General features: G+C 45.9%; 2 protein-coding genes across 9 annotated transcripts in view; one reads left to right on the top strand and one right to left on the bottom strand.

Annotated features, from left to right (window-relative positions):
• Positions 1 to 522: 522 nt before the first annotated feature.
• On the bottom strand, positions 523 to 10,269 carry tbc1d22b (TBC1 domain family, member 22B). 3 transcript variants are annotated; one of them, XM_061058655.1, is made up of 14 exons: positions 9,901 to 10,269; positions 6,833 to 6,889; positions 6,396 to 6,570; positions 6,130 to 6,307; positions 4,767 to 4,934; positions 4,614 to 4,684; positions 4,276 to 4,404; positions 4,061 to 4,126; positions 3,782 to 3,896; positions 3,350 to 3,456; positions 3,131 to 3,206; positions 2,911 to 3,038; positions 2,426 to 2,521; positions 523 to 2,077 (listed from the first exon to the last, which is right to left on the bottom strand). In XM_061058655.1, exons 1-14 carry the CDS (start codon positions 9,954 to 9,956, stop codon positions 1,949 to 1,951), a joined length of 1,551 nt encoding a protein of 516 aa, XP_060914638.1. In that variant the 5' UTR covers positions 9,957 to 10,269; the 3' UTR covers positions 523 to 1,948. The 3 variants fall into 3 exon arrangements, with proteins under 3 accessions (XP_060914638.1, XP_060914639.1, XP_060914640.1); XM_061058656.1 differs by having other exon boundaries at positions 6,130 to 6,304; positions 9,901 to 10,261; XM_061058657.1 differs by lacking the exon at positions 6,833 to 6,889 and having other exon boundaries at positions 9,901 to 10,259.
• Positions 10,270 to 12,170: 1,901 nt separating this feature from the next.
• Positions 12,171 to 13,354, top strand: part of myt1b (myelin transcription factor 1b) — an 82,629-nt gene continuing 81,445 nt past the window's right edge. For 4 of the 6 annotated variants that reach the window (XM_061056600.1, XM_061056603.1, XM_061056605.1 and 1 more), the window contains exons 1-2: positions 12,171 to 12,726; positions 12,911 to 13,008. In XM_061056600.1, the coding sequence (XP_060912583.1) occupies positions 12,915 to 13,008 (94 nt within the window). In that variant the 5' untranslated portion in view covers positions 12,171 to 12,726; positions 12,911 to 12,914. The remainder of the gene's footprint in view (positions 12,727 to 12,910; positions 13,009 to 13,354) is intronic. The other 2 variants (XM_061056599.1, XM_061056604.1) reach the window with 1 other exon arrangement.

Raw genomic sequence — 13,354 nt, forward strand, 5'->3', positions numbered from 1 at the left:
TAATAAAAACATAATGTAAAACAATTACTAAATATAATAAATATAAATATCTATCTCTCCAAATCTCTGTCGTACGGAGACCCGGAAGTACCAAATTTAAACATAAATATCTTGTATATAAATATTTGCTCCTAAGAAACATGCAGAGGCTTTTTAGGTCGGGTACAATCACTTCTATCTGAACCAGTTCTCTTGCCCGCTTCCATCGCTGCAACACCTGTTGGTTTGACCTGATAACTGGTCTCATATCTGGCAAACCAAGGGGCGTCCAAAACAGCCTTGTGGAGTGGGGTCGCCTTTAAAGCGCCTACCTTCTCTGGTCCAAACAAATCCAGAGCATTCAGGAGCAGAATCTAAAGTTAGAAGGAGGACATACTGGCTGCTGCATTGTTGTCAGAGAAGCCAGCACTTCAACATATCATGTTTCCTTAAAGTCTGATCATACAGTAAGATCACTTTATCATTTCACTCACTACACATCTCACTGATTGGACCTTTAAGTTACACACACAGAGTCGGACATGAAGAGGATCAATCGTTTAATATAAACAAAACGTTCATATACAGCAGGAACTGTAATCATTTCAAACTCTTCATTGGGCTAGCGACACTCTAAAACAGGTTTGGCGTATTATTGTTAGAACAGCATGAACACATCAACACACACACCTGAAGGTTGGAGACACAATCAGCTGGCTCACCTGAATGAAGAAACCCAGTTTAAGGCTATAAAGGCGAGAAAAGGGAAACACAGAGACATTCAACAAGCTGCAGACAAACAGCAGAAACAGAAACAGGGTTTGATTTCTGACTTGTTTCTGGATCCACTTTGTTTGATTCTACGACGCTGAAAGCAGGAATGTAGCTCGCTTTGAGTCCTGATTTAAAATCCTAGAAATAAAAAGTCATGTCTGAGAAATCAGCGTGCCGAAGCTGACGATTGTCATACTTTACAAAACACCCGCGGTGTCACGTCCTTCACAGATCGCCATGACGACAACACTCCATGTTTGATCTTCAAACACTCATGGAGGCTGAGAGGAGCGTTTAAAACATCTTTTCTAATTTCACTTTTTCTAAAAGTTCAGATTCACTTTAGTGAGTTCTACCATCAGATTAAAAATCATCTGAGAGACGAAGTGAGAAGCTACATGAACCAGCAGGTCTCCAGAGATCCAATCAGATCACTTCCTGTGAGGAAACACCGACTGCCCCCGTTCAACCCTCATTCAAAAAGCGCCAGGACGCTGAGGTCATCACTAAGTCTTTGTGGGGTGGCCTAGTGGTTATGTTGTGCAGCTCATGTACGGACGCTATAGTCCTGATCACAGCGGCCGTGGGTTCAAATCCGCCCTCTGCTGCATGTTTCTTTGTGTTCTTAATGTTTGAAGAGGAATTTGTTATGACTTGGCGTTTTACAAAAAAAGACTGATTGAACGTTGTGAGGACGCCAAAAGAGGCGAGCCTGAACATCGGGCCGGACGACGCCATAACCTGACGTGAACGCCTGAAACAATCAGACGTACACACCAGATACTTTAAGTCTCAGTGTTTGAACGCAGCGTCGTGGCGTTTAGAGGATCAGACTGAAGGAGGCGTGTTCGCTGATTGTACGGAGCACATCATGATAAATAAAAAAATATAAAACAGAAAACAGCTTTACAGTGTGACACTAAAGAACCCGTTACACCTTCAAATGTTCCCTCATCAAACCTTTCAAAAATAAAATACAGAGTGGAAAATAAACAGATGATGTCAAACATTCAGCGTCTTCTTCTGAACACTCATCAGAAGAAGTGTAACAGTCCGTTAAGTCTCATCGTCTCTCAGCGTGTGCACCATGAACGCACCACCAGCGTGGCGTTCACTGAACAGAGGAGCTGCGGCGAGCCTCCATCGGGTCCGCCCTCCGTTTGAAATGATAACGTGTGTTTGTGGCGTCCAGCTTCTATCTCTTGTAGTGGCTCGGAGCGTCGGCAAACATGTACTTCAGTCTGTACGCTTCAGCCAGCAGCAGACCCACCTCTTCGTTACCCCAGTGGATTGTGGGTAGGTTCTGCAGGAGCATAAGAAGACCCTGAAGACAAACACACAGAGTTGATATCAGATGGCGTTAAGGAGGGACAGCGTTTACAGAGTGAGGGTCAGGAGGAGAGGAGAGGAGAGGAGAGGAGAGGAGAGGAAGTGACCTGACACATCTAGAGGAACCAGATCAGACCACTTGAACCGGATCCCGCCCCAGAAGCCCCTGCAGACTGAGCTTCTGCCCCCCCTAAAATAGTTCCCCGACCTGGAATCCAATCTGTGCGGCGGCGGTGAGAGCGCCGAATCCTCACCACTAGACCCGGGGAAAGTTACCCCCCCACCCCCCCACCCCACTGTTGGCTCTGTGGTTAAGTGTTGATGAATATCGAGACATCGCTACCTGAAAGTCGATCATGGACAGGATTTCTTTCCGCCACTCGATGAGGAAAGCTGCGCAGACGTAGAGGTGGAAGTGAGAGAAACCTTCAGCTTCAGCCTGATGAGAAACAGAACAAGAGAAGAAATCAAAGACAATCAGAGCGGCCCGACACACTTACATCTGCACAGAGGAGTGGACGCCTTGATGCTAACGTTAGCTGCAAGCTAACGCCTCGAAGAGCTGAACAATGGACACAAACGGACACCAAGATGAGGCTATTTTAAACGCCAGTCCTCCATAGGACTCTATGATGAGAATATGTGTGTTTGTATCAATGCTACGTAGTTGAAGAGAATCTCAATGTGAACTAAAGAGTGGAGAAGAACAAACTGGAGAACAGGAAACATGCAGCAGCAGGTTGATTAGAGCACGGAGATGATAGAGGTGGCGTGCAGACAGTCTATGGTCGTGCAGCGATCACAGGGAGTAACAGGTGTTCAGTGTACCTGGTAGGTGTCCCACAGGCGGATGGTACACCTGAGAGGAAGCTCCCTCATCAGCAGGTTGTTCATCCAGCGGAAAGCAAACTGAAGATACTCCACCTCGTACCTCTTGAAGTGATTATGAATGTCCTCTACACACACACACACACACACACACACACACACATTAATGTCTGTGATAAGCTGTGCAGTCTGTATATTTCAGATCATAATAACCCCTCACCGTCGATCCTGCTGACCAGCTCCTCCAAAGCTTTCACTTTGTTCTGGATTCCCGGCTGAGCGAACGTGTAGTTATCCTGAAACGTTTTAACCTCAGTAAACGGAAACAGTTTTATACTCCTGTGTGTGTGTGTGTGTGTGTGTGTGTGTGTGTGTGTGTGTGTGTGTGTGTGTGTGTGTGTGTGTGTGTGTGTGTGTGTGTGTGTGTGTGTGTGCGCACCTGTATTCCGTCCAGCAGTTTGCTCATGCACCAGAAGGTGTCGGCCTCGATGTTTCTCTGCGTGTCTTGAGGCAGTGCGGCCATCTCAAAGTTCTCCACGTCCTCGGCTGCAACCACAAAAACACACAGACTGAGAAATGACCCTGACACGTTTTCTGAACGTTTGGATGCCCCTGAAAGGCGGGGGGGGGGGGGGGGGCGAGACAGCTCTCTACAATGTTTAGAATTGGACTGCAGTACTCATTTTAAACACTAGGGGTCAGAGTTACATGTTGCTGCTTTATGTCTAATCTTTAACTCTTTGTGTCTTCTCTTCTAACTGGTTGGTTTTCCTGCACACTGAAGCACTCTGGATCGTATCCATGGTGACTCATTTGGCTCCAGCTGTGAGCGATGGAGGGTTTGAAAGATAACGGAGGCTAAACGACTTACTGACAAACTCCGACAGGAAGACGACAAAGAAAGGCGTGACCAGGTCATTGATGCCCTGAACGTATCCGCTGGCCGGGTGACGGATCGCCCAGATGAAGAGGATTCGCTCAAACACCTGACGGGAGAAACAGACAATTATTAAAGACTTATCACAGAGTTTACACGTGCTGCCTGTCTGAGGCTTTAAACACGGCGAGCTTCATGAGGACACACGGTCACATAGATGACTAAACGCCTCTCCTTGAACACGTGGCGCTCTGTGGGTGACGCAGGTCTTACCTCCTGCACGGCCGGCTGCTGGAACAGCGGGATCAGAGGGTTGGTTCTTGGAATATCGATGTGGATCTGACAGGAAGCAGGACAAACAGAAACAGGTTAACACGTCTACACGTTTCATGTGATGTGAGAGAACAGACCAAGAGTTAGCCACGCCCCCCGGAGGAGAGAAACGGCGCTACAGTCTGCTGTCACCAAACCAGGCCCGGTGTGTTTACCTGTCTGTACGTGTCTTTAAAGTGCTCGTCTGTTCTGGAGTGATAATACTGCTCGATGAAGCCAAAGTACTCCTCTCTCTTCCTCTGCAGCACGTGCTCTCTGCGCTCTTTGTTGGCCGGCAGGTAACCCTGATGGAGAGGAGAGGAGACGAGGAGAGAGGAGAGGAGATGAGGGGAGAGGAGAGGAGAGGAGAGAGGAGAGGAGAGAGGAGGGGAGGGGAGGGGACAGGAGAGGAGAGGAGAGAGGAAAGAAAAGGAAAGGAAAGGAGAGGAGATAAGGAGTGTAAGGAGTCGTTATTACGTGAGGACTGCATTAAAGCTGAAGGTGGTAAACTTACAGAGAGGAGCCTCCATGTGATTGGTCGGACTTCTCTTGGTATTCCTGACCAGCTGTGCTTCCTGAGCTCCTCTGTAAAAACACAGAGTGAGATATAAACACGCTCTGTCATCATCATATTCTCCAGACCCCTCCATATCTACTCTCTCTGTACCCAGGTCAGTGTTGGGACTCGACAGCAGCTGCTTGAATTTGTCCAGCCGGCTCTTCTCGCGCACCGTCATGGGCGGAGCTCCTGACGCGTTCTGGTCGGAGATCCGAGCGACCAGAGGGATGATGGGACGGACCGGGAGAGACTGCTGCTTCTGCAGCGTGGAGCGAACTGTGGACAGACACGCAGGAAACACACATGAGGCAATCTACAAATACAGTCATTAACTGTTATCATCCAGAGGGTTCCCACTCTTTTCCAGGACATTTTCAGCGATGATCGAGCTGGTATGACAGTCCGTGATCATGCCATACCAATATTAAGTGTCTTTAACAAGGCCAGGACAACAAGTGACTTTTTCTCTAATTTTCCAGGTGTTTTCCAGTACTGGAAAATTAGTCAACTGTTTTCCAGGTTTTCCAGGACGAGGGGGAACCCTGCATCCAGAGTACTTCAATGTCAAACTTCTTAAAAATCAAATAACAGACGTGTGGTGAACATGGCTCTCTGATCACAGGAACAACAGTCTGTGGGCGGTAACGACACAGAGTAGTGAATGTTCGTTTGGAGGGGATGAAGGAGGACTGTTGAACTGGTTTTTCTTTGTATGGTAACCTCAGACTCCTCTTCCTGCTGAGGTCAGGAAGTTTTATTGCTGCCTGACATCATGGAGGAGTTTCTCCCCTCAGGTCATTTCACACACACAAGCTTTGTGAAGCACTGAAACACCTTCAGCTGAATAAGGAGTCAGAAAGGAGCCATGGGCAATAATCAACTAAATACACTGCATGGAGAGACTGACCTTCTCATTAAGGCTAAAGTTTGACTAATATATAAAAGTCTGGAAGAAATGGAATATGTACTGTACTGAATGTAACTCATCTTAATTGAAAAACTCTGATTTGTGTATTTTGACTAATGTATGGCCCATGTTTCCTTTTTTGCTTCTCTTTCCTTTTTTATTCCCTTCTTTTCTTTTGTCTTGTTTTACTCTGAAAATATCAATAAAAAGAAAGTATAAAAAAAAAAACAGGAGCCATGGATTTGTTCCTCTCGGCCTCTTTGTTGGTGAACATAAAGATTACACGACACATCTTCACTTCTTCTCTGGTTATCTCTCGTTACACTCTGATCCTACGTCCAGCCAATCAGAGCTTCAGACAGTCTCAGACTGGAAACACATTAGCTCCATGAGGATTATATCAGCCTGTAGGCAGGCACATGCTATCGGCCTGACCTGCTATAATCCCTGACCATCGTCTCACCCCCCCCCCCCGGTCTGTAATGAGCTGCACTGAGCTGCACTGTGAATCAGCTGATAATCTGCTCTGTTCACAAACTCCTGCAGTGTGTCACTCTGTCATACCTGAGGACGTGCTCAGGTGGACGTCACTGCTCGATTTGACCACCTTGCTGTTGACGTGATCAAACTCTTCTTCCTCCTCCTCGTCCTCGTCCTCCTGCAGGGTCTGAGCGTCTGTCCTGGGGGGGGCCAGTCTGTGTGACACCTCAGTCTCCGAGTGAGCGACCTCATTCTGCTGCTGCTTCATGCAAACACATCAGAACATGTGGTTAAAAACCAGACTCACAGCGCGGTGCTGCTTCATGATTAATCTGAAGTGTTGACTCCACCTGCGGCGATGAAGAGTGCAGCCCTGAAGGCAGACAGGAAGCCGGGGCGAGGAAATCCTTGTCCTCCTCGTCGTCGATGTCCCAGGCGTCGTTGGTGCTGCGGGCGAACTCGTGGAAGCTGGACGCCTTTTTAGTCTTGAGGTTGTTGAACTTGGGCTTTGTTTCTTTGGGATACCTGCAGAGAAACAAAGCTCAGAGATTAGACACGTGGCGGTCTCTCTTCCTGCAGCACAGTCAGCAGATGATTCAACAAAAAGAAACAAAAACAAAACAACAAGCTCAACAAAAACTCGACATGATGACATCTGTTCAGACAGCTGGAGCATGCAGGCCATGTTCACTGTCCTCAAAGCATGTGCAGGAACAATCAGCCACAGGAAATAAAAAGCATCCACACAGCGACCACATGACACAGGCCGGGTGGGGTCGGCACTTACGTGCGTCGTAAGCGCGGGTCGAGAGGCGGATGCTGTGCTCCGTAAACGGGTTGTACGCTGTAGGAGAAGTGAAACACTGTCACCAGAAAACACACCTGAAGAGCAGCTGCTGCTAACGCTCCTTAAAGTCAATCTACACACAAGAACACTGTTTTAAAGACTAATGCAAAGACAGTCGAGACCAGATCATCGACGAGGGAGGGGGTCAGATCCATGACGAGGGAGGGGGTCAGATGATTCATGCACATTATCTGTCGATGACAGCTGGTGCAGCTACGATGGATGTAGCTTCCAGAGAAGTGTGTTTAGAAGTGGATGGACATAGGACGGCTGAGCTGTGACAGATATCACAGAGTGCAGAAGAGGAACTTTAAAGAGGATTGTAAAGACGAGTTAATATAGAATCAGTCTGAATAATGAGCCAGCCTCTAAAACACGGGGGTGAAAGTATTTTAGAGTACAGAGTCTGTCACCCTCTCCTCCTCTGACAGCTCAGCTCCTCCCTCTGAACACGGGGTAATTTAGATGGAGCTGTTTTTAGTTTGCATTGAACAGAACTACCGGACAGATTGCACAGCCTCCGTGTTCATCACCACCCTGCTGTGAACAATATGCTCAGAGGACGTGAGAATCTTCATCCTCAGCTGCTCTCCAACTCTCTGCAGACCCAAAGCACCATCAGTATTAAGTCATCCATTCATACACATTCACACACTGATGGTAGAGGCTGCTGTGTAAAGACTCCATCAGTATTAAGTCATCCATTCATACACATTCACACTCTGATGGTAGAGGCTGCTGAGTATGAATTATTAATTAGGTTTATTATTAATAAACTTTGAATGTTTATAAATCTGACATCTCAACACGTCTCAGAAAAGCAGAGACTGAATATTTGAGGTCTTCAGTTAAAGACTTTCCTGGTTTGAGAATAAAATGATTTGATTACAGTAACGACTTCTCTGCTCTGTGACTCAGGACATGCTGATCTCTAAATGAGATCTCAATGAGGTTCTCCTGTATCCTAAATACAATAAATGAAACTCTCTGATGATCTGAAATGTTGTCTGTCAGGGTTTTGCTTCAGAAGGTAAATACATGTAATCAAGGTTACAACACTTCAGAGAAGCAGCGAGGCGTTAAAGTATCAACACCAGTCAGTGCACTTTGTCACACTGAGGCTGAAGATATCAAAGTACTGGGCGTCATTTGCATGAACAAACCGTCAGTTTGACTGTGAGAACCTGGCCTGCTGATTATCTGGAGCTGGCAGAGCCTCATCGTGTTTGCAGCGTTTTTATCAGAGCGGCTGAAGGACGACGGCGAGGAGAGCTGCTCCTTCCTGTTCAAACATCTGTTTGTGTTTCCACCCCGATCTGACAGAGACAAAAACGCCCTCAGAGATCAGCTCCTCAGATTACACGCACGCACGCACGCACGCACGCACGCACACACACACACACACACACACACCCCCTCCCCTGAGCTCCACCAGCCGGTATCAGGGAGTCTCAGAGGCCTCCCTGTAAATGAGGTGCTAATGAAGATAGAAACATGAACAGGTCAGGCCCTTTAAAGAACTGAGATCAGGTTTCTCTACAAGTCAGCAGAAACTTAGAGACCTCATGAGAAGACCTGCTGCAGGTCCTCAGAGCTTGTTATGATCCAGCATGATGTGGATTGAGAAAGAGGGGCAGGCTGGGACTAGCCTAAACCAGGATGGGGCAGCTTGTTTATTTACATTAAGGTGTTAACGTGCTGATCTGTGTTCCTCCTGTAAAACGATGACTCAGCCATGTTTGAAATGTGTGAGAGCAACACAAACCCTCTGATCCAAACAAAGATGGCCGCTGGAATAACTGTCCACATACACTCCCCACATGTACAGGTAGGTACACCTGCACAGTGTGATCCACATGTACCTGTAGTGTGACCCACATGTGTGATGGTTTTTAACGCTGCAGCTCTGCCATGAATTCTACCAAAACAAACCTTTAAATGTCATGATGAGAAAGGTTAAAGTTCGTCTGCTGTTTGTCTTTGAGCTCAGAGCGGGCGTCAGCTTCACCGTTTCCTGTTTGTCTACACGGCGGATCAAAATATGAAGAAAACATCTTCAACACCTCTGAAAACTTTAACATCAATTAGAGATATTTACAGAAACCTGAACTGTTTTCACACAGATCACATTAAAATGAAACGTCTTTGTCTGTCAGCTTGAACACATCTAACAGCAGTGACTCGTGTTATCCACAGCTGTAATAACAATCAGATTTGAAAGGATTAAAAACCTCGGCTGGTTGCACGGAGGACTTCCTATTCTTACATCCAGGTGTTTCAAAGATTACCGGAGGGATTAGAAACACACCTGAACTGAAACTCAAACCGGCTGAGGTGTTGTTAGGACCTTGTTGTTGTTTCTAACAACCTTCAGTCTGTCCGCCCTGCTTTGTAAGAAGCATCCCTCCTGTTCTCTTATCACCTGGTCAGCTGGATGTTGTGAGTCAGGTTGTCACATGACCAGAGTTCAACTTCCTAATGATGCTAGTAAAACAAAGATACCTGAAATAAGGAAACTCCTGCAAACAGCTGCATGTGTACCTTTACGGAAATGTTGCCAACTCATTCTTGCGATGTGTTCAGGAGTAAACTTGTGATTTTGATGGATTAATTCCTCTCTTACACACCTGTCATAGAAAATATGTTTTTTTTTTTTTTTTTTTTTAAAGTTTCGGTACATTTACGATAATATCGATCATTAAAATAACAGATAGAACCGTTTTAAACACGTATGTAAAATAAAGTACTGAAAGTGTTACTACATTCATGTAATAAAACACAGCTACTGTTGGAGCTTTTACAGAAACATTTTAACGTGAAGTTGAGCTCAGCAGGTCATTCTGGATCCAGTCCCCAGTCCCCAGTCCCCAGTCCCCCCCCCACCCCCCTCTCATTATAACTTCATTATAGATGTATTATTCAGTATAACACAACAACATTAATCTAACAGAACCTACCGGAGGATAACGCTAAATGAACGTTTTCCTGCTATGGTAACGATCACCCACCTTCCGGGAACCTTTGCATTTCTCCTCCAAAAATTGATCCTGTTATCGGTGGCCATACTCGGATAACACGACCCCCCGTCACACGGACACCGGCCCCCGGCTCCAGCAGACCATGGGGTTTGACTGACGGTGTCCCGGCCCTTCTCGGCTCCTCCTGGTCTGCCTTCTCTCGACTTTAACCGCCCGGGAGAGATCGTTTTATTCGGCTTTCAAATGCGACGGTCTTTGATGCGAGTACTGGAAGCCGCCATCTTGGAGCACACGGAACGGAGCGCGTGATTGGCGGGAGCGGTCGAGCAGGTGCAGTGAAAGTGACCAATGGGAGAAGGCGAAAGAGCGATGACGGTTGAGGGATGCTAGTTGGAGGGAGACGTCGAAACAAGTCTGATGGGGTTTGGCTCTCTACTAGTGGGGGGAAGTCTGTTAAATATAATATTATTAAACTCCACAGAGCCAGGGTGGGTGAAATGTTCGGAAAGATGCCCAGAGAGGGTCCCTACAACACGGCTTCAATCCTGTGCTCGCAGCCGTCGTCTCTCCGAGAAGCAGGTGTTACATCAAACTCTGTGACCCTACACATTCTGTGACCTGACCCGAGCTGACATGCTACCTCTAGTGACACTTCAACACTTTTTTTTTTACATTATTTATCACATGTTTGTGTATCTTTTTCAACGAATTGAAAATGTCTAAGTTTTGTACAAGTCATGTTAAAACATAAATGCCAAACATTTTCTGGTAACAGTTAGATACTTTAGTTTTTCTGCCCTTTAGCTCCAGATCTGGATAGTTCGTGCCTTTTCCCTTTACTACCTTAATGCCCAAACAGTAATTCACAAATGAAACACAATAACACCATTTGTTTAAAACTGCCCCCCATCTGCATTTTGTTTATTCTTTTCTTTAACATAACATTTCAGAGAGATAAAATAATATATTTACAGTCTAGGGGAAAAAACAGACTGTTAAATTTTTAACCCATTTCCGGGTATTTCGCCCCGCCCCCTTTTACAAAAACAATGGTGGTAAATAAAAATGCGATTTGAAAGCTTCAAAGTAAGAAAGTCATGATGTGTACTGGCTGTTAAGAGTCTAAATGTAATTGTCAGTCAGATAAAAATATGACTTTTTAAAACAGGTATGAACATGATGTTAAAAAAACAAAGAGTGTCAGTCTGCCTCCATAAAACTAGACACATGACCCCATCCTGTGACCTCTTTTAGATGATCTTTTAATTGTATTTCTCTCTAAGTAGTTTCTGGTCGTGTTGTTCATGGCTGTAATGAAGATGTAAATATAGTCACGCACTAAAAACGGGACACATGGTCGTTTGACCACTTTGAGATCAGCAGGAGTAATCAGGAGTTAAGAAGCTCTAAACAGAAAATGTTGAACATCTTACCCTGAGAAAAATATTCAAATGATTATTTAACTATGAGAGTACAGTTTTGTTATTAATGTTCTTTGCTTGTTTTATAAACTGGAGCTTAATACAGATTTCCACTCAGGTGAGTTAGATTTAAAGGGAAGAAGGTCAATTAAGAAATGAAGAGAGCATGTTGTCAAATCTAATGTTCTTTATCGGCCACAAACAGGAACTCTAATCACAACACTTCCCTGTTTGACCCTTGAATCTTTATTTCATTTCATGCTTTGTAATACTTCTCTTTTCCCCCCAGATGATGCAGTTACACTCTGTGTCCACATGGGGGCAGGATTCTCCTGCAGCAGAGAGAGAGAGAGAGAGAGAGCGAGAGAGCGAGAGAGAAAGAGAGCGAGAGAGCGCTGGTCAGAGTGAAACCAGCAGAGCCACCTCCTGTTTACTGTAAATGTAAGCTGCTCATCACACACCAGTAACAGAGAACACACACACACACACACACACACACACACACACTAATGATCTCAGTGTTGTTTAAGTTCATGAAGACGTTTTTTTTCTCCATTCAAATGAAGTCAAATTCAGTTTGACTTTTCATGGCCGCCTGCATTTGAATCCCAGGTGTGCTCCTGTGCTTGTTTGTTTAGGGAAATCACTGCAGCTCCCCACCTGTCTCCCCCTCCCTCCGCCTCCAACGAACTCCAACTGACACGCTACAGGTGAGACTTTCAGTCTGGGTTAGTGTCCCTGTGAGTGCAGAGCGGCTCCATTCACACATTTCTCTGGATTATCAGGATTTGTAATGAGGTTTTTTTTGGGGAGGTTTTGAGGCTTGCCTGCGGCGGGTCTTGTGACTTTCTGTACTGTGTGTGTGTGAGGGGAGCTGTGGGGAGAAAGCAGCAGAAGAAGAGGAGATACAGCAGCAGGAGTCACAAGGCAGGACAATGAGGATCTGTGTGAGGGACTGCTGGAGCCGCCTGGGGCAGCTGTTAGCTTAACGACTCTCTGCTTTGAACGACCACCAGAACTCCTTCTGCATTTATTTAACATGCCACATTCTGACTTGATTTCTCAGTTCAAACCCTAAAAAGACTCTAAAAGTCTGTTCCTGCAGACCCTGGAGAGCACTGGGTTTGAACCTGAATGTGTTTCTTCACTGCACATGCTCAGTCGAAGCCCCCCAGCTATACTCCAGTTAGTGTGACCTCCGTTCATGCAGCTCTCCCTCTCCCCCTGAAAGGACAGCTTTGTGACTCTTTCTCTTCCTGTAAACCAAAGTAGCAACAAAAAGCACGGGGAGCGTTCTGTAGAGAAAAGAGGAAACTTTGTTGTGCTGTCACTGCGGCGGCTCGTAGACTCTGCACTTTGTCTGAAAACAACAAACTTTGAGCAGAAGTTTATAAAGTGTGTTTTTGAACCTTTAACGGGAGTTTGTTCAGAAGAGGTAAGTTTATTTCATGTGGACTTAAGAACACTTTGATACAGCGCGTCACCACGTGTTTATGTTGTTTCAGATGTTTTAATGGAAGACCAGAAATGATTTAATTTATCTGTGTGTGTGTGTGTCTGTCTGTCTGTCTGTCTGTCTGTCTGTCTGTCTGTCTGGTGTGTGTGTGTTTCCTCGTCAGGCTCATGGTGATGTTTAGTGAGACTCTCCGCAGGTCGTCTTCAGCCGCTCTCTCTCTCTCTCATCGTGACATGAAGGATCGTCAGTTCTCAGAGAAAGGTAGGACAGGCTGCGTGTGTTTACGTTCTCTTTTTTGTCTTTGACCCTTAAACAACACCCGAGCTACAGCGTGTTTACATGTTTGTGTTGGTGTATTCACCTGAGGGTGGAGGCACTGAGGCAGCACCGACTCACTGCTGCTCCACAAGAAAGAACCGCTTACGTCAGTGTTTGGGGGCGGGGCTATCGTGACATCATTTGTTTTAAAAACAACTCGAGAGCTCACGCAAAAATCTTTGAAAGTAATTTTTTGGAGCCATGGTGTTTGAACATCGATGTTTGTTTGTAAAGCCAGGAGCGATACCTGAAAGAGACGATGGAGTCGGCCATTGTTGTTGTTGTTGTT

Source organism: Labrus mixtus, chromosome 15, assembly GCF_963584025.1.
Source record: "Labrus mixtus chromosome 15, fLabMix1.1, whole genome shotgun sequence".
NCBI lineage: Eukaryota > Metazoa > Chordata > Actinopteri > Labriformes > Labridae > Labrus > Labrus mixtus.